Genomic DNA, 25,258 nt, shown 5'->3' with positions numbered 1-25,258 from the left:
AACACAGAATAGAGGCGCTGCTGGGAAAATTTGTGTTCCGCCTATCACAGGACAGTCTGAGGCCCCGTACACACGACCAGTTTCCTCGGCAGAATTCAGCTTCTGACAGAGTTTCTGGCTGAATTCTGCCGAGAAACCCGGCCGTGTGTACAATTTCGCAGAGGAAGCCGACGAGGAGCTCGACGAGGAAATAGAGAACATGTTCTCTATTTCCTCGTTGTTCTATGGGAGCTCTCGGCCCGCCGAGCTCCTCGGCGGCTTCAGGGCTGAACTGGCCGAAGAACTCGATGTGTTTGGCACGTCGAGTTCCTCGGCCGTGTGTACGGGGCCTGAGAAGAAGGCGCGGTTTCAAATCATGGTCGCTCGCAGCAGCCGGAGACTGTCACCAGCGTATAAGACGACCCCCGACTTTGGATGCATTTTTTTGCATCCAAAAAGTCGTCTTATACGCCGGAAAATACGGTAGTTAATACGGGTAGATATTTTCATTACCTGGATATTTAAAGGTAAACCCAAAATTAAAATTACCCTGTGCTATGCCCATGAAGGGCAAAGCAACATATTCACTTTAGTGCCACCTCTCCAGCAGTACATATTTACCTCTCCTCTCCTGCAGATCTGTCCAGCCGCCATGAACCAGGAAGGAAAACCAAGGGTAAGCTCCAAGCCATTGCTTACACAGAACTGGCCACCAAGCACCAGCACTATCACATGAGAGGAAAAAGATTGCTTCTCATGTGCCTTCATATCCAGAGATATTGGGAAATGTTTTTGCCACCATGATCTAAACTGAATTATGAGGTAACAACTGAAAGATCATGGCCTGCGGGGAAGGAGAGCATCAAACCTGAATGGGTCAAGCACAAGTTTTCTTTAGACCTTAAAGTGGAGTTCCACCCAAAAATGGGGGGAGAAGGAGGCAGATACCTGTGTAATATAGGTATTTGCTCCCACTTCCTGGCATAGATCACTGCAGTGATCACGGTGACCTACACCACTTCCAGCGCCTACTCTGTCCTCCCCCGGTGTCTTCTGGGAGACACACAGGTTCCAGAAGTCAGCAGGGACCAGTGAGGACGCACAGTGCGACTCGCGCATGCACAGTACGGAACCAGGAAGTGAGGCCACAAGGCTTCACTTGCTGATTCCCTTACCGAGGATGGGGGCTGCAGCAGCCAACGGACAGATCGGCTTTGGCTGCCGAAATCGTGGGCGACGTGGACAGATAAGTGTCCATATATTAAAAGTCAGTAGCTGCAGTATTTGCAATGCCTCATGGGATTTGTATTTCCGCAACAGCTGGAGGGTCGCCAGTCAGACAAGCTGTATAATATCTGGACTTTGAACAGCTGTAGAGAAAAGAAGACTGCAGATAAACAGGTAAAACTTAAGTAGGAGGATTTGTTTAATCTCTGTGTATTATCTGAGACTAGTTACTTCACTGGGTATATTTACGTTCATACTGGGACGTGAATTTGCTTGAGTTCTTTTATAAGCTCCAACAATTTATCCTGTGGTCCAATGAGAGTGTCCTTACTGCAGAGTGAGGCACCCTCTGTGGACAGGATAATAAACAACAGTTGCAAGAGCTTAGCCATAAAGTCAGAAAGGGAATCTATACAAGTTATTTATAATGGAGAGTGGATCTCACTATCTCTCCTCCTTGGGACACCACAATGGTTACTGGTTTTTGATGGCTGTTCTCTTTTTTGATGGATTATTGTTATTTTTCATGTTGATTTATAGATGTCCTTGTCTATGTGGAAGGAGGATGCTTTAGAAAGGGGTTAATTTGCTACCTTTCCCCTGCTCCTCCTTCCGACCAGGTGCTGCTTATTTATCTAGCTGTTTCCGATGAGAGCTTTTGTTATGACTGAGGCCCACGTGGGCTGAAACGCATTAACATTCTATGGGCCATATTCTTAAACAAGTTACGTAGGCGTATCAGCAGATACGCCTACGTAAGTCCGTTTCCTATGTTTAAGTGTATTCTCAAACTGAGATACACTTAAACATGCCTAAGATACGACGGCTTGCGCCGTTGTATCTTAGGCTGCAATATTTACGCTGACCGCTAGGTGGCGGTCAGCGTAGAATATGCAAATGACTAGTCACGCCGATTCTCGAACGTACGCTTGCCCGCCGTAGTGTTTTAACGTCGTTTCCGTAAGCGATACGCGGCGTAAAGATAAAGATGCCCCCTAGGTGGCGTACTCAATGTTAAGTATGGCCGTCGATCCCGCGTCGAAATTTCAAAATTAAACGTCGTTTACGTAAGTCGTCCGTGAATGGCGCTGGACGCCATTTACGTTACAGTCAAAACAAATGACGTCCGTGAGACGTCATTTAGCGCAATGCAAGTCGGGTAATTTACCCGACGGAGCATGCGCATTACGATCGGCGTGGGAGCGCGCCTAATTTAAATGATCCAACGCCTCCTGCCTGGATCATTTGAATTAGGATGGCTTACGCGGGTGGACTTTACGCGATGCCGCCGCAAGTTTACAGGTAAGTGGTTTGGGAATCCGGCACTTGCCACTTAAACTTGCGGCGGCGTAACGTAAAGTACATACGTTCCGCCGCCTGAAATGTATGAGAATATGGCCCCATGTTTGTAAGGGATTGTGCTCCTAGAGAACTCCTAATAAAGATGAATTTATGAGCATTTATATGGTGATGCCAATCCATTCATTTTGGTTACATTGTGCTCTGTATCTTAACCACTTAAGACCCAGACCATTATGCAGGTAAAGGACCAGGCCCATTTTTGCGATTCGCCACTGTGCCGCTTTAACTGACAATTGCGCGATCGTACGACGTGGCTCCCATACAAAATTGGCGTCCTTTTTTTCCCACAAATAGAGCTTTCTTTTGGTGGTATTTGATCACCTCTGCGGTTTTTATTTTTTGCGCTATAAACAAAAATAGAGCAACAATTTTGAAAAAAAATCAATATTTTTTACTTTTTGCTATAAAAAATATGCCCAAAAAATATATAAAAAAAACGTTGTTTTTCCTCAGTTTAGGCCGATACATATTCTTCTACATATTTTTGGTAAAAAAAATAGCAATAAGCGTTTATTGATTGGTTTGCGCAAAAGTTATAGCGTTTACAAAATAGGGGATAGTTTTATGGCATTTTTATTAATATATTTTTTTTTTACTAGTAATGGCGGCGATCAGTGATTTTTTTGTGACTGCAACATTATGGCGGACACATCGGACACCTTTGACACATTTTTGGGACCATTGTCATTTTCACAGTGAAAAGTGCTATAAAAATGCACTGATTACTGTGAAAATGACACTGGCAGTGAAGGGGTTAACCAGGAGGGGGCGAAGTAGGGGTTAAGTGTGCCCTAAGGGAGTGTTCTTACTGTGGGGGGGGCGTGGCTGTGCGTGTGACGTCACTGATCGTCATTCCCTAACACAGGGAACAGACGATCACTGACAGCCATACTAGGAAGCACGGGGATAGGTTTGTTTACACTTACCTCTCCCCGTTCTTCCTCTCTGTGACCCGATCGCGGGACACCGGCGGAAATCGGGTCCGCTGTTCTCGCGGTTATGGCCGCGGAGAAGCGGACCGGGTTGAGAGCGTGCCGCCAGCGGCCCCACGCGACCCACGGCTGGGCTCTTAAAGGGGATGTACATGTACGCCCTTGTGCCCAGCCGTGCCATTTTGTCGACGTATATCGTCGTGCGGCGGTCCTCAAGTGGCATTCATAAAATACAGTCCGCAGTGTGTAGTCTCCATCAGAGTGTTCCATGAAAAACACTGCAGAGAACACTCTGTGATATTACATGGGTGGGCTCTCAATTTTTTTTTTCCATTTAGTAATTTGAATGGGTCTTCACTAGCTCCTGAAGAGTCCTGAAGCTTTAATGTTTTAAATTGGGCCCATCCACTTTAAGGTAAAATTCAAGGATAAAGATAAGTAATCTTAAAAATTCTTCCTCCCTCTTCCAAACACAAATTCTGCAGGGGAAAGGAGAGAGTACTTTAAACAGCTGCCTGGAAGCAGTGACATCACCCATAGGCCTACTATAGCCCACCCCTTGTTGGTGGTCCCTCTTCTCCCATGCAGCTACCGCTGGCTGACACATGGGAGCTGGACCCTGTGGCTAGGCTGGAGTGGGCTGAAAATAGGAAGGTATACAGATCTTTCTTACACAGTTCAGCCAGAATAGGTGTTAGGAGGAGAGAGTGAGCTTTTAAGATTAGTGTGCTTTATCCTGGAATTCTACTTTAACCTCCCTGGCCATAATCCTGAGTGAGGCTCGGGGTAAAAAATGTCATTACCAAAAGCGATAACCCCAAGCCACCCTCAGGATTGAATCGCAGTATCCTGGGAAAGATACTTACCTTGTCCCCAGGATCCTGCGATGTCCTCACACTGTGTCCGCGGGCTGTGTCCTCTGCCCGATGCTCCGTTTCCTGCGAGTGTCGCAATGCATGGGGACATAGCCCGGCGCCAAATTCAAAAAACAAAACCCATACATACAGATTATGTTACTGTATCAAATCATTTCACATCCCTTTTGTCCCTAGTGCTTTATCCAGTGCCCTGCCCGCAGTTTTATATTATTATTTATTATTTCAGGTACTTATATAGCGCTGTCAATTTATGCAGTGCTTTACATATACATTGTACATTCACATCAGTCCCTACCCTCAAGGAGCTTACAATCTAAGGTCCCTAACTCACATTCATATACTGGGGCCAATTTTAGACAGAAGATAATTAACTAAACAGCATGTCTTTGGAGTGTGGGGGGAAACCCCCACAGGCACAGGGAGAACATGCAAACTCCAGGTAGGTGGTGGGATTGAAACCAGCAACCCTTTTTACTGCTAGGTGAAAGTGCTACCCACTACACCACTGTGCTGCCCATGTTCTTTCTGCCTGGAAACTTGAGAATGTCCATGGAAACCTTTACGTCAAAAGCGGTTTTGAACCAGCTAGAAAACAGCGATAGTAAATAAAAATCACTTGCAGAACTGAGCGATAGTGATTAGTGAGCACATTTCGGTGTTTTGGATTTGATTACATTATTGAATACATTTTATTATTATTATATTATTATTTGTTATAATTATTTATAGTTATTTATTCAATTATAATTTATGATTACGTGTTTCAAACTTTATCATACCCGGGATATCTACTAGACTCTTGTTTGGACAGATTTGAGTTGTTCCTAAGAATTACAAGCCTACAATCTAAAACGCCAAATTTCCACGCGAAACAATGTACCACTTTGAGACACAAAAATCTGACATTATCATACCGCCAGCGAGGGTAAGGAAGTAAAGTTTCTGACTCAGATTTTTTTTGGGCTTAAAACAAACTTTAGCCATGTATGGGCAGGCTGAATGTACCCAAGTTGATTGATCGATCAACTTGGCTACAACCAGCCTGCCAGATTGTAAATGTGATTATTGCAGGTGGCTGATATAGCCACTAGCAATAATCTATGTCTTCTCCCAGCAGGGATGGTTTCTGGATATTGAGTAAATAGTTACCATTTAATGATTTTTTACTGTTTGTAGAAAAATGCCTTGACAGAATAATGTTATTACACAAAACTTAGGAGCTGGGCTGGCAAATTATTGGAGTGCCAACTTTGACAGTGCATCTGTATAGTAAAGACTCACGTTAAACTGTTTACAACCTGGTATAAAAAGACAATTTTTTAGAACCAACCTGAATCTGGGTGTCTTATTGTCCTCCGAGGCCCATTTTCTTTCTATTAAGAATGGAAAGGTAGAAAGTCAGTTGATTTATAAGCTGTTCATTTCCACTGATGCCAAGAGTCCTTATAAATAAACTAGCTGTACAACATCAACTACTTGAAAGATGTCTTAGAATTATTTTGACATTTTGTAACCTTTCCAGAAAATCAAGTTCTGTATATATGCAGGTGCCTGATTGCTCAAGGGGAACTCAACTAAATAAAAAATACATGGCGTGCATAGGTGACATAATATAACCAAAGAATCACAGGTTGGATCTCACTAATGCAAGTACGCCAAGTTTTTGTAACCTGACCTCTGATTAGTGAGCTGCAACCCTAGGCAAGGTCCTTTTGTTTTTGTCTACATTTACAAAAGAAACGCACAAAGATCAGCAAAAAAACATACTAATACTTATGAAGAAGGTGCTTTAAATGAGAAGTGTGGGAATATAAAAAAAATAAACATACTGTATTTATTGGCGTATAACACTCACTTTTTTACCCTGAAAATAGAGGGTAAACTGTGCCTGCGTGTTATACGCCGGGGGCTGTGGAAAGTTTTTTTACTGAAACTTCCCTCTTAAAGTTAGGGTGCGTGTTATACGCCTGTGTGTGTTATACGCCGATAAATACGGTACCTACCTACCTGTCCCCCGCCAGCTCTAATCCCAAGAACTGAGGGCCAGATTCTGATACATTTACGTTGCTCCACGGCAGCGTAACCTATCCCATTTACGTTACACCGCTGAAAGGTTTATAGCGTAAGTGCCTGATTCACAAAGCTCTTACCTGTAAACTTGTGGCGGTGTAACGTAAATCCGCTCGGCGCAAGCCCGCCTAATTCAAATGGGGCGGGCACCATTTTAATTAGGCGCGTTCCCGCGCCGAATGTACTGCGCATGCTCCGTTGGGAAAATTACCCGACGTGCATTGCGCTAAATGACATCGCACATTTAGACGTTAACGTAAATGGCGTCCAGCGCCATTCACGGACGACTTACGCAAACGACGTGATTTTTTAAATTTCGACGCGGGAACGACGGCCATACTTAACATGGCTTAGAACACCTAGGGCTCAGCCCTAATTTTACGACGCGTATCTCGACGGAAACAACGTAAAGTTAGAGCGACGGGTAACGCGGACGTTCGTGGATCGCCGTAACTAGTCATTTGCATATTCTACGCTGACCGCAATGGCCTCGCCACCTAGCGGCCGGCATAGAATTGCATCCTAAGATCCGACAGTGTAAGTCAATTACACCTGTCGGATCTTAGGGCTATCTATGCGTAACTGATTCTATGAATCAGCCGCATGGTTAGGACGGGCGGATCACAGAGATACGACGGCGTATCAGGAGATACGCCGTCGTATCTCTTTTGTGAACCTGGCCCTGAGTGATTAAGTGACCAATGATCGTTCAGTTCTCGGTCTTCCCTGAGCAGAGAACGGTGACTAAGATCCCTTTCACACTGAGAAGTTTTTCAGGCGGTTTAGCGCTAAAAATAGCGCCTAAATAGCGCCTAAAAAACTCCTGCCCTGCAGACTCAATGTAAAAGCCGGAGTGCTTTCACACTGAGGCGATGCGCTTGCAGGACCTCTCCAAAAGTCCTGTCAGCAGCATCTTTGGAACGGTGAGAGGAGCGGTGTGTTTACTGCTCCTTTCTATTGAAAACCATGGGACACCGCTGTAATACCGCCGGCAATGCACCTCTGCCGGCGGTATTAACCTTTTTTGGCCGCTAGCTGGGGTTAATAGCACACCGCTAGCGTCCGAATAACAACCCATGCAATCCATTTATACGAAGAAACCAAAACAAATAAGTTCAGAAATGAAGTAATGTGTAATAAAATGGAATGACACAGGGAAAAAGTATTGAACTGAAATGTATTTAATACTATGTACAAAAGTATTTATTGGTAATGACAGCTTCAAGACGCCTCCTGTATGGAGAAACCAGTCACATGCATTGCTCAGGTGTGATTTTGGCCCATTCTTCCCAACAGTCTTTAAATCTTGAAGGTTCCGTGGGCCTCTTCTATGAACTCTTTAGTTCTTTCTATATTCCATTCCAGATTTTCTATTGGATTCAAGTCAGGTGATAGACTGGGCCATTCTTGCAGCTTTATTTTTACCAATTGAGAGTTTCCTTGGCTTTGTGTTTGGGATCATTGTCTTGCTGAAATTTCCACCCTCATTTCATCTTCATCCTGGTAGGTGGCAGCAGATTTTTGTCTAAATGTTGTGCAGCAAACTTTAAACGAGGTTCAGCATGCTTTTTGTTCAGCAATGGAGTGATGAGCGTGCATACAGGCCATGGCAGTTGAGTGCATTACCTTTTTTTAAACAATTGTACCTGATAATTCCAGGTACTTTCTTAAGGCTCTCCACAAGTATTCCTTGGCTCTTGGACAATTTTTTTGTCAGTAATTAGAAAGCAATTCTGCCCCTTGTCAGTGCAAATTAATATCATCTGGTTCAGTCTGAATTGATGGCCTATAAAAGGGTGTCTCACAAGAAACATCTCATGATGGGTAAAAGAAAAGAGCTCTCTCAAGACATTTTTGACCTTCTTGTTGCAAAACATACTGATAGCATTGGTTACAGAAGGATTTCTAAACTTAGCTGAATGTTCCAGTGAGCACTGTTGGAGCCATAATCCGGAAGTGGAAAGAACATAATTTTACTATAAACCAGCCATGACCAGATGCTCCTCGCAAGATTTCTGACAGAGGAGTGAAAAGAATTATCAGAAGAGTTGTCCAAGAGCCAAGGAATACTTGTGGAGAGCCTTAAGAAAGACCTGAAATTAGCAGGTACAATTGTTTCAAATAAGTAATGCACTCAACCGTCATGGCCTGTATGCATGCTCACCACGCAAGACAGCATTGCTAAACAAAAATCATTCTGAAGCTCGTTTAAAGTATGACAAGCCTGTGAAATCGTTTAGACAAGCCTGTGAAATACTGGGAGAATATAGTCTGGTCAGATGAGACCAAAATTTAACTCCTTGGATGCCATAATACACAGCGTCTTTGGAGGTCAAGTGGCACTGCACATCACCCCAAAAACACCCCCATACCAACAGTGAAGTTTGGAGGTGGGGGACATCATGCCGTGGGGCTGTTTTTCACCATACGGTACTGGCAAATTTCATATACCGTATTTGCCGGCGTATAAGATGACTCGGCATATAAGACGACCCCCTAATACACTGCAAAAAACGGTGGTTTTATGGTCTACTCACCGTATTAGACGACCCGCCACCTCCGCCACCGCCCCCGGGTGCTTTGTAAGGCTGTATGGAATGCCTTTTCAAAACGAAAATGATGCCGCCGCCGGGTGCTGTATGTAGTCTGTATATGCGCCGCTCAGCCAATCCCGATGCACTGTGTTGATGACAGAGCATGCTAAGCTTGCTCTGATTGGCAGAGGTTATTACTCCAATCCAAGCAGGCTTAGCATGCTCTGTCATCAACAGAGTGCATCGGGATTGGCTGAGCGGCGCAGAATACAGAACAGACTTACAGAGCGCCTGGCTGGCTGAAATAGAGTGAGTAGCTGCTATACCTGGCGTATAGGACAACCCCCGGTTTTTGGCTGTGAAATTCCGGTGTAAAAAGTCGTCTTATACGCCGGAAAATACGGTAATTGAAGGAAGGATGAATGGAAAAATGTACCAAGATATTCTTGATAAAAATCTGCTGCCATCTACCAGGATGAAGATGAAATGAGGGTGCACACTTCAGCCAGACAAGGATCCCAAACACAAAGCCAAGGAAACTCTCAATTAGTTTCAAAGAAAGAAAATAAAGCCGCTAGAAATGCCCAGCCAATTGCCTGACTTCAACCCAATAGAAAATCTATGGAAAGAACTAAATATCAGAGTTCATAGACGCGGCCCATGGAACCTTCAAGATTTGCTTGTGTGGAAGAATGGGCCAAAATCACACCTGAGCAATGCATGCGGCTAATTTCTCCATACAGGAGCCGTCTTGAAGCTGCCATTACCAACAAAAGATTTTGTACGAAATATTAAAAAAATTTAAGTTAGCATATTCAATACTTTTTCCCTGTGTCATTCCATTTTGTTACACATAACTTTGGTTTCTTTGTATGTATGGGTTGCATGAGTTGTTACCAACATGTGGTGAACATTTCATGTCAATAGCATCTTTGGAAATGTATTTACCTAGAAAAATGGGAACATGTTAAATACTTATTTTACCCGCTGTATATACACTAAAGCCCGCCATAGATGGTTCAAATCTCGGCCGGTTCAGCAGGGAGATTCGAACCATGTATGGGCAAGCTGAAGGTATCCAAGTTGAATGATCAGTCAACTTGGGCACAGCCAGCCTGTCAGATTTTTACATGCGATTATTACTAGTGACTGTTATAACCGCTAGCAATAATCACTATGTTCTCCCCTTTTAACACTTTCTGCACCATGGTTGCAAGAAAGAAATTTGCGACCTTAAAGGGGTTGTAAAAGGTACATTTTTGTTTCCTAAATAGCTTCCTTTACCTTAGTGCAGTCCTCCTTCACTTACCTCATCTTTCGATTTTGCTTTTAAATGTCCTTATTTCTTCTGAGAAATCCTCACTTCCTGTTCTTCTGTCTGTAACTACACACAGTAATGCGAGGCTTTCTCCCTGGTGTGGAGTGTCGTGCTCGCCCCCTCCCTTGGAATACAGGAGAGTCAGGCCGCTCTCTACGTTGCAGATAGAGAAAGGAGCTGTGTGTTAGTGGGCGTCCTGACTCCCACTACTAGCCTTGCATTACTGTGTGGAGTTACAGACAGAAGAACAGGAAGTGAGGATTTCTCAGAAGAAATAAGGACATTTAAAAGCAAAATCGAAGGATGAGGTAAGTAAAGGAGGACTGCACTAAGGTAAATTAAGCTATTTAGGGGAAAAAAATTGTACCTTTACAATAAGGTGACCAGATTTTTAAAATGAAATCCGGGGACATATTTTTTCTTTACTAGTAATGGCAACAATCAGCGACTCTCTGCCCGTCGCCGGCACCTCCCCCGCCTCACAGCCTCTCAAGTCTCACTCTTCCGGCCCCCGGCTACTACTGGGTGGGGAGCGGAGGAAGATCACTCCACCAGGGAAGGCAAGGAGATAGGCAGGTGGCTGGCCAGGATTTGAGCCAAGGCAGAAGAACATGCGAGCGGAGCTGAATGGGCATGCGCCCGAAACTGAAGAAATATTCCCTCCGCTCCGACCAGCACATGATCATCAGAAAGGGGCACAGATAATGGGAAAAATTCAACCCCCCTATGCTAGTAGGCACGGCGGAGCGCGGGGGGGGTGCAATTCAAATTTTTTTATTTTAATTCTGCACTGATTGTCTTTGAAATTGCCCCTGCCCCTATTAAATCCAATCTGGGGACAAAACCAGGGACAGACTTGGTTCGGGGACAGTGTCCTCAATCAGGGGACTGTCCCCTGAAACTGGGGATGTCTGGTCACCCTACTTTACAACCCCTTTAAGATTTAAGACTGCCAGTATACCACCTTCACATTTCATAGCTTTAGTTTTTGTAAACATAGCACTTTTACACATTTATAGTACTTATTACATAAAATATGTTGTACTATATTAACCACTTCCGGACCGCCGCATGTACATATACGTCGGGAGAATGGCACGGACAGGCACATTGGCGTACCTGTACGTCCCTGCCTAGACGTGGGTCCGATCGGGACCCCCCCCCCCCCCGGTACATGCGGCGGTTTCCGTGGCTTCAGGAGCTGAAGAACAGGGAGAGCCGTATGTAAACACGGCTTCCCCGTGCTTCACTGTGGCGGCTGCATCGATCGAGTGATCCCTTTTATAGGGAGACTCGATTGATGACGTCAGACCTACAGCCACACCCCCCTACAGTTGTAAACACACACTAGGTGAACCCTAACTCCTACAGCGCTCCCTGTGGTTAACTCCCAAACTGCAACTGTCATTTTCACAATAAACAATGCAATTTAAATGCATTTTTTGCTGTGAAAATGACAATGGTCCCAAAAATGTGTCAAAATTGTCCGAAGTGTCCGCCATAATGTCGCAGTCACGAAAAAAAACGCTGATCGCCGCCATTAGTAGTAAAAAAAAATAATAATAAAACTATCCCCTATATTGTAATTGCTATAAATTTTGCGCAAACCAATCGATAAATGCTTATTGCGATTTTTTTTACCAAAAATAGGTAGAAGAATACGTATCGGCCTTAACTGAGGAAAAAAAATGTATATATGTTTTTGGGGGATATTTATTATAGCAAAAAGTAAAAAATATTGCATTTTTTTTTTAAATTGTCGCTCTATTTTTGTTTATAGCGCAAAAAATAAAAACCGCTGAGGTGATCAAATACCACCAAAAGAAAGCTCTATTTGTGGGGAAAAAAGGACGCCAATTTTGTTTGGGAGCCACGTCGCACAGTTGTCTGTTAAAGCGACGCAGTGCCGAATTGTAAAAACCCCTTGGGTCATTTAGCAGCATATTGGTCCGGTCCTTAAGTGGTTAAAATCTCAACTAGTGGTCTATGAACTTAGACTGCATTTGTATTTAATGTTCCTTAGCTAAAAGAAGTTGTATGTTTTGTAACATTTTCTTGTGTGCTGTGTGTAGCAATAACTGCATGCTTCCAAGTGTAAATGTGCTTGAAGTAAACACGCTGTTCCTGTCTGTTGCCCAAGGGTGTCTTTCTACACATTAACAACAGAAGTCAATGAGTGGTTGTCAGAAACATGAATAACATAAAGAACACCCCGAGGAGGAGGCTTGACTCTCATGTAAAGCTGGCCATACACGGAAAATTTTCATGTGAAGGTTCAACACAGATTTCCTATCTATGCATTATTGGTATAACTAAGTAACCAAATAAAAGTAACATATTTTGTGGTTATTTAACATGACGGCTATTTATCAGTGTTTATGATCACTTTAAACATTAGCAGATATCTTTCAGATGGTCATTGTGCTGTACTCTAAAGCCCCGTACACACGTCCGAAAAACTTGACGGGCAAAACACATCGTTTTGCTCGTCGAGTTCCTTGTGAAGCCGCCGAGGATCTCGGCGAGCCAAATTTTCCCATTGCCCAACAAGGAAATAGAGAACATGCTCTCTATTTGGCTTGACGAGTTCCTCGACGGGTTTCTCGGCGAAAAGTGTACACACGACCGGTTTTCTCGGCAGAATACGTCTCCCATCGAGTTTCTTGCTAGGTGGTGCTTCCGTTGATCTCCGCGTAGAGTATGCAAATGAGCTAGATACGCCAATCCTCAAATGTACGTCCGGCCGGAGCATTTTTTTACGTCATTTACGTAAGGCTTTTTTCGGCGTAACGTTACGCCTGGGTCTATGAGGCGTACGCAATGTTAAATAAGTCAAATTTTCCGTTGTGTACGTCGTTTGCATAAAACGTTCGCGAATAGGGCTTTGCGTAAATTACGTTCACGTAGAAAGCATTGACTATTTGCGACGTGATTTCGAGCATGCGCACTGGGATACCCCCACCGACAGCGCAAGTGCCGTTAAAAAAAAACATCATTTAAGTGGGGTCAAGATGAATTACCATAAAACACGCCCACATCTTATCCATTTGAATTGCGCGCCCTTACGCCGACACAGTAACACTACACTTACGGCGCAAATTCTTTGTGGATATGGAAAATACGCTGTAAGTTACGGCAGCGTAGTGTATCTGAGATACGCTACGCCGGGCTTATATATGCGCCGAGGTACGTGGATCTGGCCCATAATAACCACTTGTACTGATTATGTATTGAATGGCCATCTGAAAAGGATGACTTCCTAATAAGCTGAAATATCATTCAAGACCTATATCTCACCTTCTGACCAATCACTAGTTATTCTTTCTGCACATAAAATGTTCGAATCTGAACGGAATGTATCAGACTCCTTATAATCATAAACCGAGATTTTCAAACTTGCATTTGTAAGAAAGAAAGGGGCAAGTACAATGCCAGCAAGGATCATGGCAGGTTCCTAGGCTCTAATGGCCTGCTTGGTGAAGAGCAGAATCGCCTTCTCTGTTATTTTCAGGGTCACATCTGTCCATTTATAGCATTATAATGACTGAGGCTATGTCTTAAAGCAGAACCTTAGCAAAAAAAATCATCATTTGCAAGCAGGAAGGTTTTTGTTATTGAAGAAGAGACATGCTTTGGTTGATTTACCAAAGGCAAATAGGCTGTTCACTTTGCAATGGAATTTTCTCTTAAAGTGTCACTAAAACCACAACATAAAAACTATCAATAAATGATGTATTACATACGGCTCATGCTCACTATGAGATTCCTCTTCTGTATTGTGCAAAACATCTGGTTAATGCTGCAGCTCTCTGTCTTCATCTTCTGCCCATATCCCCAATTCAGCTAGGGATTTGCAGCTGTAGTGGCAACTCTGCACATGCTCAGTTTTCAGCGAGTTTCTATGCTGCGCATTTCCTCCCTGAGCGGCCCATGTGACTATATACAGCGCACTCCCTTCCTCCGCCTCTATGCCCACTAACCAGCTTAACATAACGGAGGCGGGATATTACAAGTAGATTAATGGTGGCTTCACCTCCATCTTATTCTAATGCCGCGTACACACGATCAGTCCATCCGATGAGAACGGACCGATGGACCGTTTTCATCGGTTAACCGATGAAGCTGACTGATGGTCCGTCGCGCCTACACAGCATCGGTTAAAAAACCGATCATGTCAGAACGCGGTGACGTAAAACACAACGACGTGCTGAAAAAAACAAAGTTCAATGCTTAAAAGCATGCGTCGACTTGATTCTGAGCATGCGTGGATTTTTAACCGATGGTCGTGCCTACTAACGATCGGTTTTGTCCTATCGGTTAGGAACCCATCGGTTAATTTTAAAACAAGTTGCCTTTTTTTTAACCGATGGTTAATTAACCGATGGCGCCCACACACGATCGGTTTTGACCGATGAAAACGATCCATCAGACCATTCTTATCGGTTTAACCGATCGTGTGTACGCGGCATAAGACACAGGCTAAAGGGGCGTGACACAGCCTGTGACTGGCAGAAATCCACACAAATCATGTTAATTCTACAAAATATTAAAGATTTGATTTAAAATACACAGTATATCAAAAAAGTGAGTACACCCCTAAGTGAAAATGTCCAAATTGGGCCCAATTAGCCATTTTCCCTCTCCGTGTCATGTGACTTGTTAGTGTTGCCGTGTATCAGGTGTGAATGGGAAGCAGGTGTGTTAATTTTGGTGTTATCGCTCCAGTGGAAACTTGTGAAGCTCTGGTGAACTCCATGCCCGAGAGTGCTGGAAAATAATGGTGACCACACCAAATATTGACACTTTGGACCCAATTTGGACATTTTCACTTAGGGGTGTACTGACTTTTGTTGCCAGCGGTTTAGACATTAATGGCTGTGTGTTGAGTTATTTTGAGGGGACAGCAAATTTACACTGTTATACAAGCTGTACACTCACTACTTTACATTGTAGCAAAGTGTAATTTCTTCAGTGTTGTCACATGAAAAGAAATAAAAAAAGATTTACAAAAATGTGACGGGTGTGAGATACTGTATATTTGTATACTAATTTAAAACTGTTTATTGATATTATTTGTTTATTTTGATTCTGTATTACTCTGTATTCCAAAGGCTATTCTTTTATTGTGAATATGTGACCAGCAGCAGAGGAATAGAAGCTCCTCCTGCTTATTTTTCCCTGAAGACTGGGAGAGAGCTGGGTCATGTGACAGCTGTATATCGATTAGGAAAAAGGTACTTTGATTTTCTTTTTTTATTCAAATAATTACAGTGCCATCATCCACATACAGAAATAGAAGGGACACAAGGTTACAATGGGGGTTATTTACTAAAGACAAATCCACTTTGCACTACAAGTGCACATGAAATTGCACTGGAAGTGCAGTCGCTGTAAATCTGAGGTGAAGATCTGAAATGAGGGGAAGCTCTGCTGATTTTATCATCCAATCATGTGCCAGCTAAAATGCTGTTTTTTTATTTTCCTTGCATGTCCCCCTCCGATCTACAGCACTGCACTTCCAAGTGCACTTTCAGTGCAATTTCATGTGCACTTGTAGTGCAAAGTGGATTTGCCTTTAGTAAATAACCCCCAGTGTGTGTTTAGTATCACTTTAACTTGGTGAATGCAGCGAAATTCACTTTGGAATGACTATACATGCAAAAATATATATAAATATATATACCGTATTTATCGCGGTATAACGCGCTCCCGCGTATACCGCGCACCCCTAAAGTTGCCCCGAATCCTGTGGAAAAAAACGTTTTTTTTGTACTTACAGTTTTGGTGTCTTGCGCGGCGTCCATCGGCGGCCTCGTCGGGTCCGGCGTCCGTCTGCGGCTTCGGGTGTCCTCTTCGTTGGGTCCGGCGTCCTTCTGCGGCTTTGGGTGTCCTCTTCGGCGGGTCCGGCATCCGTCTGCGGCTTCGGGTATCCTCTTCGGCGGGTCCGGCGTCCTCCCCGCTCGTTTCCCGCGCCGAGTTTGAATACTGCGCCGACATATACAGAGCGCAGTACACTTGTGTATTGTCGGCAATGCTCGGCAACTCTCGCGCTGACGTCCTGTACATCCAGGACGTGAGCGCGGAAGGAGCCGAGACTGCCCGACTATACCCGAGTGTACTGCGCTCGGTATATGTCGGCGCAGTATTCAAAACTCTGCGCGGGAAAGCGGGTATCGGCGTATACCGCGCACCCACGATTTTGCCCTGATTTTCAGGGCAAAAAAGTGCGCGGTATACGCCGATAAATACGGTATATATATATATATATATATATATATATATATATATATATATATATATATATATTTGCATGCACATTATTGAATGATGAAATACAGCAGAGCTTCATATCATCCACTAAGCTAATTCTCTTACAAAGTGAACAAGATTTTTTCCTTTAATAAATCGCCCCACTATGTCTGTTCCGCATTACAAGTGTCTCACCTTCCTCCTTACAAACTACTTTACATTGTACACTGTACAATTACAGCATCTGCCAGGATGAATGAACTCCAGTGCACATGTGCAGGAAATACATCATCTCAGCCTGGCCAATCAAAATCTCCGAACCTGGAAGACAACTGAGTGAAGATGTCAGCGCTGACAAGGAAACTTGCATCACTGGAGTGGAGGTCAGCTCAAACTTTTGTTCTGCTTTACAACATTTGTTGCCAATAAATGATTTTATAAAAAATAATGAACTTTCAAGAAGCCTCCTTTAGCACTGGTGCCGTGAGCCGTAGGGGGGATTTACTAAAACTGGTGCACACAGAATCTGGTGTAGCTGTGCATAGTAACCAATCAGCTGATATTGAAGTTTGATGATTCCGGGCCGTACAGGATATATTTCTATGACATTATACAGGAAGTAACACGGCATATTTGATGTGTTTTAAATGCAAATAAATCAACAGTCATTTGATTTTATGACATTTTTCTCATACGGTTCTGTAAAATCACCTACAATTTCTATTTACACAGCACATGCTGACATGCTGTCATACAAAGAATACTATAAAGATATTAAAACTAACCTACCCCATGCTTCAGCGTCCCGCAGTCTGGAAGAAAATTGAAAATCTGCATTACACGTGGAAAGATAAGAAAGCGCAGCAACTGTGTACAGAAAGCAGAGTGTTCCTGATCTGGGCGTTTTCAGTGATTGTAAAGGAATAAGGGGCGGTCACATACCTGTACCTGCTGTCAGGTAACGAGTGCATTCTGACAGGCTTATTTATCATGTTGCCTGTAACACAAACCTACGGCATACTAAGCTGTAAAGGGCACCTAGGGAAATATCACTGAGGCTGAAAGCAAATTTAACACTCATGCATACGAAAAAAGACATCTGTGCCCTACACATATATTTTATAAACCAATAACCATCACTTTGTTAGTGCGCTGAAAAGCTGAATTGGGGCTAATGCACTTCAAATGTAAAATTCTACTGATAGAGTAATAACAAATTGCTTTTTGATACAGTTATACATCAAGCTTATTCTGAAGGAAGTGCCTTTTTTCATTTCTATGAAATTATGACCAGTTCCCATACAGAGCAACATTAAACAAATAAAAAAAGAAATAAGAACGGGCTGGGTAACTCCTGTTTAACCACTTAACCCCCCGAACCATATTGCTGGTCAAAGCCCAGAGCACTTTTTGCGATTCGGCACTGCGTCACTTTAACTGACAACTGCGCGGTCGTGCGACGTGGCTCCCAAACAAAATTGGCGTCCTTTTTTCCCCACAAATAGAGTTTTCTTTTGGTGGTATTTGATCACCTCTGCGGTTTTAATTGTTTGCGTTATAAACAAAAATAGAGCGACAATTTTGAAAAAAAATAATATTTTTTACATAATAAATATATAAAAAAAACGTTTTTTTCCCTCAGTTTAGGCCAATAGGTATTCTTCTACATATTTTTCTAAAAAAAAAATCGCAATAAACGTTAGTTAAATGGTTTGCACAAAAGTTATAGCGTTTACAAAATAGGGGGTAGTTTTATGGCATTTTTATTAATATATTTTTTTTAATAGTAATGGCGGCGATCAGCGGTTTTTTTTCGGTACTGCGACATTATAGCGGGCACTTCGGACACTTTTGACACATTTTTGGGACCATTGGCATTTTTATAGCGATCAGTGCTATAAAAATGCATTGGATTACTATAAAAATGCCACTGGCAGGGAAGGGGTTAACTATGTTCCTTGGGTGTGTTCTAACTGTAGGGGGGTGGCCTCACTAGGGGAAATGACTGATCGCTGTTCATATATTTCTCTCCCTGACAGGACCGGGAGCTGTGTGTTTACACACACAGCTCCCGGTCCCTGCTCTGTAACAAGCAATCGCACGGGAGTCAGGGACGAGCGGGGGGCGCGCGTGCCCCTAGTGTCCGCTAAGAGGGCCGACGTTATTGTACGGGCTCTCGTGCAGGGGAGCCGACCTGCTGCTGTAGAACTGTGGCGGCAGGTCGGCAAGTAGTTAACAAAAGTCAATATTTTTTTTTAAATCAGATCTTTTTTTATTTTTATATGCAAACAACATTCAGACAATACAGACAAATTATACAAATAAAATCACATTAACCACTTGGAGCCCCGGCCACTGTACGAAGACGGCAACAAGGTGGCTCTACAATGCCGGGAGGATGTCTATTGACGTCCTCGGTTCCTATGGCCACTGGGTGCCTGGCGGCCGCGATGTCCGCCGGGTACCAGCGATCAGCCGTTACACAGACAAGGACATGGATCTGTATGTTTAAACACACAGATCCACGACCTGTCAGGGAGAGGAGACCCGTGCTGTGTCCCTTGTACATAGGGACACAGATCGGTCACCTCCCCCCCCCACAGTTAGAATCACTAGTAGGGAACACATTTAACCCCTTCCTCACCCCCTAGTGTTAACCCCTTCCCTGCCAGTCACATTTATACAGTAATCAGTGCATATTTATAGCACTGGTCGCTGTATAAATGTGAATGGTCCCAAAAATGTGTCAAAAGTGTCCGACATAATGTTGCAGTCCCAATAGGAATCGCAGATCGCCGCCATTACTAGTAAAAAAATAAAAATAAAAAAAAGCTGTGCCGAAAGCTGAAATTTCACCTGGGCAGGAAGGGGGTATACTGTATGTGCCCAGTAAGCAAGTGGTTAAACAAAACACAACAAAAAAAAAAAAAAGACCCCAAAACACCCCAGCTCAACAAAACCTCCCCTATTTGCCAGCACCCACCCTGCTTTTAAAGTATATATGGAAAAAAAAAACAGCATCTAATATTACAAAGTTTATAGTACCTATTAGTTTACATCAGGGGTGCCCAACCTTTTGAAGAGAGAGGGCCACTTAAGTGACTTGGTAACCGGTCGCGGGCCACAATGAACAGAGCGGGTGGATGGCAGGTCTGTGTCTGCTCTGTATATGCAGAGCGGACATGGACACAGCCCACTATACTCCTTAGAAGTGAATGGAGGGTCCAATTGGGTCAGACTGACCATGGCCAGCCTAAGTTAACCTAAAAAAAATAAGCACAAGGGAAATTACTTACCTTCAGTGTGATGTATCCCTTGTGCTTCTGTGTTATAGTTACGTAGTAATTTTCATCCTCCGATGACCACCGAACCTCCTCCCCCCACCGCTGTAATCTTCTGGTACAGCACGGGTTAATAGAACTGTCATGGGCACTCACAAGAGTGATTGACTATGCCTACCCTCTCCACCCTGCTACTCCATACATAAATGGAGTAGCTGGGCACAAAGGGCAGGCATAATTGAGCACTCTTGTGTGCCTGTCACAGCTCCTTAGTTCAATTAACCCACACCAGAAGAATATGGCAGCGGGAGTCGGGGGCATCAGGGGAGGAAGATTACTATTGAACTGGAAGACAGAAAAGACAGAAGCACAAGGGACGCATCACACTGAGGGTGAGTAACGTCCTTTGTATTTAGTTTGTAAATTTATGCTTTAAAGCTGAACTTCTGGAAAAGTAAAAGCCCTCCTTTCCAGGGGGGCTGTCGCCTTCACTGCAAATGTGCTTGTTTAGGTATAGGAGACTGGGTATAGCAGTTTTGCTTACCTTATCCTCTCTGCACTGCTAGACCAGTCCCCACAGCCTCTTCTCCCCTGCACACCAGAGGTCAGATGCTCCTGATGTCATTAAGGCCGATACAGGGATCATTACCCTGCCCTGGACATAGGGACAGTTCACTATTGGAGCACAGTGGATCGCTGTTTGCCATGGGAGTGGAGGATCAGGTAAGTAAGTTACAGTAAATATTTACAGTCTCCCAGACATAAACAAGCAGTTAACCCTTGTCGATCAGGAGGACTTTTTTTTCCTGGAGTTGGGCTTTAAAGAGACATTGTAGTAAAAAAAAAACTTATGTTACACTGCCTTGAAAAAGTATTCCTCATTTTGTCATAGTGCAACCAAAAACGTAAATGTATTTTATTGGAATTTTATGTGATAGACCAACACAAAGTGGCACATAATTGTGAAGTGGAAGGAACAAAATTATAAATGGTTTTCAAACTTTTTTACAAATAAATATGTGAAAAGTTTGACGTGTATTTATATTCAGCCCCCCTGAGTCAATACCCTAAACTGCAGTTACAGCTGCAGGTCTTTTTGGCGATGTCTCTACCAGCTTTTCACATCTTGAGAGTGAGATTGTTGCTCATTCTTCTTTGCAAAATAGCTCAAGCTCTGTCAAGCGTCTGTGAACAGCAATTTTCAAGTCTTGCCACAAATTCTCAATTGGATTTAGGTCTGGACTTTGATTAGACCAGTGATGGTGAACCTTGGCACCCCAGATGTTTTGGAACTACATTTCCAATGATGCTCCACTACACTGCAGAGTGCATGAGCATCATGGGAAATGCAGTTCCAAAACATCTGGGGTGCCAAGGTTCGCCATCACTGGACTAGGCCATTCTAACACATGAATATGCTTTGATCTAAACCATTCCTATGTAGCTCTGGCTGTATGTTTAGGATCTTTGTCCTGCTGAAAGGTGAACCTCCGCCCCAGTCTCAAGTCTTTTGCAGATTTTTAACAGGTTTTCTTCTAAGAATGCCCTGTATTTGGCTCCATTCATCTTCCCATCAACTCTGACCAGCTTCCCTGTCCCTGCGGAAGAAAAGCATCCCCATAACATGATACTGCCACCACCATGTTTCACAGTGGGGATGGTGTGTTCAGGGTAATATGAATGAATGAGTAACTTGTATATCGCTATAAATGTGAACTAAATCGCTTTAAGATGCTTTTGAAGCCAGTGTCCGCATGTGTCTTCAGAAGAGATGGGTATTAAGCTTCTTCCTAAAAGCCAGATGGTTTTCTTCCGAGCGGATGTCCGCTGGTAGAGCGTTTCATAGCCGGGGTCCTTGGACTGCGAATCTTCAGTGTTAGTTTTCCACCACACATAGTGTTTTGCTTTTTAGGCCAAAACTTTCAATTTTGGTCTTATCTGATCAGAGTACCTTCTTCCACATGTTTGCTGTGTCCCCCACATGACGTCTCACAAACTGCAAATGGGACTTCTTATGGATTTCTTTCAACAATGGCTTTCTTCTTGCCAGTCTTCCATAAAGGCTAGATTTGTGGAGTGCACGACTGAGGCCCCGTACACACGGCCGAGGAACTCGACGTGCCAAACACATCGAGTTCCTCGGCCAGTTCAGTCCTGGAGCCGCCGAGGACCTCGGCGGGCCGAGTTCTCCCATAGAACAACGAGGAAATAGAGAACATGTTCTCTATTTCCTCGCCGAGGTCCTCGTCGGCTTCCTCGGCCGAAAGTGTACACACGGCCGGGTTTCTCGGCAGAATTCAGCCAGAAACTCGGTCGGAAGCTGAATTCTGCCGAGGAAACTGGTCGTGTGTACGGGGCCTGATAGTTGTCCTGTTTTCAGATTCTCCCACCTGAGTTGTGGATCTCTGCAGCTCCTCCAGAGTTACCATGGGCATCTTGGCTGCTTCTCTGATGAATGCTCTCCCTGCCCGGCCTGTCAGTTCAGGTGGATGGCCATGTCTTGGTAGGTTTGCAGTTGTGCCATAATCTTTCCATTTTTGGTTGATGGATTGAACAGTGCTCCCTAAGATGTTCAAAGCTTATGATATTCTTTTATAACCTAACCCTGCTTTAAACTTCTCCACAACTTTACCCATGACCTGTCTGGTGCGTTTCTTGGCCTTTGTGATGCTGTTTGTTCACTAAGGTTCTATAACAAACCTCTGAGGGCTTCACAGAACAGCTGTTTTTATACTGAGATTAAATTACACACAGGTGGACTCTATTTACTAATTGTGTGGCTTCTGCAGGCAATTGGTTCCACTAGATTTTAGTTAGGGGTATCAGAGTAAATTCACACCACAATTTTCAGATATTTATTTGTAAAAAATTTGGAAAACCATTTATCATTTTCCTTCCACTTCACAATTATGTGCCACTTTGTGTCGGTCTATCACAGAAAATCCCAATAAAATGCATTTATGTTTTTTGGTTGTTAACATGACAAAATGTGGAACATGTTAAGGGGTATGAAATACTTTTTCAAGACACTGTTAATATGCTATCTTGTGTCTTTTATATTGGCAGTGCGTGTGTTTGCAGTGGCCTCTGTGCTGTATAGCTCTACCTAGCCAAAGTCAGTTTACAGTCTACGGAGTTAAAGCATGGTTACTGTAAATATGACTCTTACCATATATTTTATAGAGGAGACATGTCTGATATGATAATGTGCCTTGACTTCTGTCTTCTATCTCAGCAGCCACTGCACTTCTACTGTCAGCTTTATTTGACATTTCTGGTTAACTATTGAAAACACTTAAATTGGGTGTTTTTTCACCTTAATGCATCCTATGCATTAACCACTTCCCGCCTGGTCAATAGCATATTGACGTCCGGGAAGTGGTTGTGAAATCCTGACTGACACAGATCGCAGCGCGGCGATCTGTGATGCGGGGTGTCAGTTTGACACCCTGCATCTCCGATCTCGGTAAAGAGCCTCCGGCGGAGACTCTTTACCATGTGATCAGCCGCGTCCAACCACGGCTGATCACGATGTAAACAGGAAGAGCCGTTGATCGACTCTTCCTCACTCGTGTCTGACAGACGCGAGTAGAGGGGAGATAATCGGCGGCTCTCCTGACAGGGGGGGTTCACGCTGATTGTTTATCAGCGCAGCCCCCCCTCGGATGGCAACACTGGACCACCAGGGAGTGCCCCCCAGTGCTAAAAAAAAAACCAGTGCAAAAAAAAAAACACAAATGGGCACTGACTGGCAACATGGGCACCGGCTAAAATGATGCCCAGCAATGCCATAAGTGCCACCCCTCAGTGTCCATCAGTGCCATCTCTTAGTGCCCACCTATCAGTGCCCATCAGTGCCACCCATAAGTGCCACCCATGAGTGCCCATCAGTGCCGCCAAAGAGTGCCCAGTGCCGCCTATGAGTGCCCATCAGTGCCGCCTATGAGTGCCCATCAGTGCCGCCTATGAATGCCCATCAGTGCAGCATACCAGCACCGCCCATCAGTGCCACCTCATCGGTGCCTATCAGTGCTGTCATATCAGTGCCCATAATTGAAGAAGAAAACTTACTTATTTACAAAAAAAAATTAGCAGGATCACCAAATTACATTGAAAATGGATATGGGGTGGACTGGTACAGTACAGCAATGTCTGTACTAAAAAAAAACAGAAGTCACCAGCACTCCAGAAGTGTTGTTTTTTTTACTTTTACGTTTTTTAAAAGAATGCCGAGGGGTGCTGGAGACTTCTTTCATTTCTACTCTACTTACTAGCTTTCTTTTGGTGGTATTTGATCATCTCTGTGGTTTTTATTTTTTGCGATATAAACAAGAATAGAGCAACATAATATATAACAACTTTTTGCTATAATAAATATACAATTAAAAAATATATATATTTTTTTTCTCAGTTTAGGTCGATACATATTCTTCTACATATTTTTGGTAAAAAAAAAAAAATCGCAATAAGCGTATAGTGATTGGTTTCCGAAAATGTTATAGCGCCTACAAAATAGGGGATAGAATTATTATTTTTTATTATTATTTTTTTTTTACTAGTAATGGCGGCGATCTGTGATTTTTGTCAGGACTGCGATATTATGGCGGACACATCGGACACTTTTGACACATTTTTGGGACCATTTACATTTATACAGCGAACAGTTCTATAAACATGCACTGATTACTGTATAAATGTGACTGGCAGGGAAGGGGTTAACACTAGGGGGCGAGGAAGGGGTTAATGTGTGCCCTGCTAGGTGATTCTTACTGTGGGGGGAGGGGACTGACTGGGGGAGGTGACTGATGGTTATCCCAATATACAAGGGTGGCTGGGGGCCGGAGGCCGTATATAGACGGCCTCCTGGCAATTAAGACCCACATTGTGGCTGTAAAAAGTCATCGGGCGGGTGGGTGGGAAGTGGTTAACGACATCAATAAACAATGGGCAATAAGGATACACAGCATAACAAAGAAGAAACACAAGAAAAAAATGCATCGTAAATATTATTTTTTTTACTGTTTGAAGGTGGTCACATGAGCGCTATTTTGCGCTGCATCCTGCATCCTAGGCTCCAATAGGTAGGGTGGAGACTTCTTGTGACAATTGCCAGAATTTGCTGACAAGACAAGACCAGCTGCTTTCATTCAGATTGTGCAGGGCTGGGCAGGGGTGTGTCATCAACCATCTGACCTCACTCCCATATCTCAGATACAGCAGGCAGAGAATCTAACCGGTCTCACCTCTAATTCTGCTGATGTCATACCCTAGCCACTGTCACTCAAGCTGTGCAGGCTGGAAGGGAACATGTCAGCAGAAGTCTGACTATGGGGGTACAGGCACACCGTGTGTATGCACAGTGTTCTTTAGCTCCCAACTACAAGAATAAGACACAAACTGACCACACCAGCACAGATCTGTTTCCATC

The 25,258-nt window shown here is 43.7% G+C and overlaps 1 protein-coding gene across 2 annotated transcripts in view; it reads right to left on the bottom strand.

Annotated features, from left to right (window-relative positions):
- Positions 1 to 25,258, bottom strand: part of VAV3 (vav guanine nucleotide exchange factor 3) — a 333,028-nt gene that overhangs the window by 55,564 nt on the left and 252,206 nt on the right. For both annotated transcript variants that reach the window (XM_040359896.1, XM_040359897.1), the window contains exons 18-19: positions 17,339 to 17,361; positions 5,709 to 5,751 (exon numbers count right to left, since the gene is read on the bottom strand). In XM_040359896.1, coding sequence (XP_040215830.1) covers positions 5,709 to 5,751; positions 17,339 to 17,361 — 66 coding nt within the window. The remainder of the gene's footprint in view (positions 1 to 5,708; positions 5,752 to 17,338; positions 17,362 to 25,258) is intronic.

Source organism: Rana temporaria, chromosome 7 (genome assembly GCF_905171775.1).
Source record: "Rana temporaria chromosome 7, aRanTem1.1, whole genome shotgun sequence".
NCBI lineage: Eukaryota > Metazoa > Chordata > Amphibia > Anura > Ranidae > Rana > Rana temporaria.
This window is presented reverse-complemented; position numbering and strand designations above follow the sequence as displayed.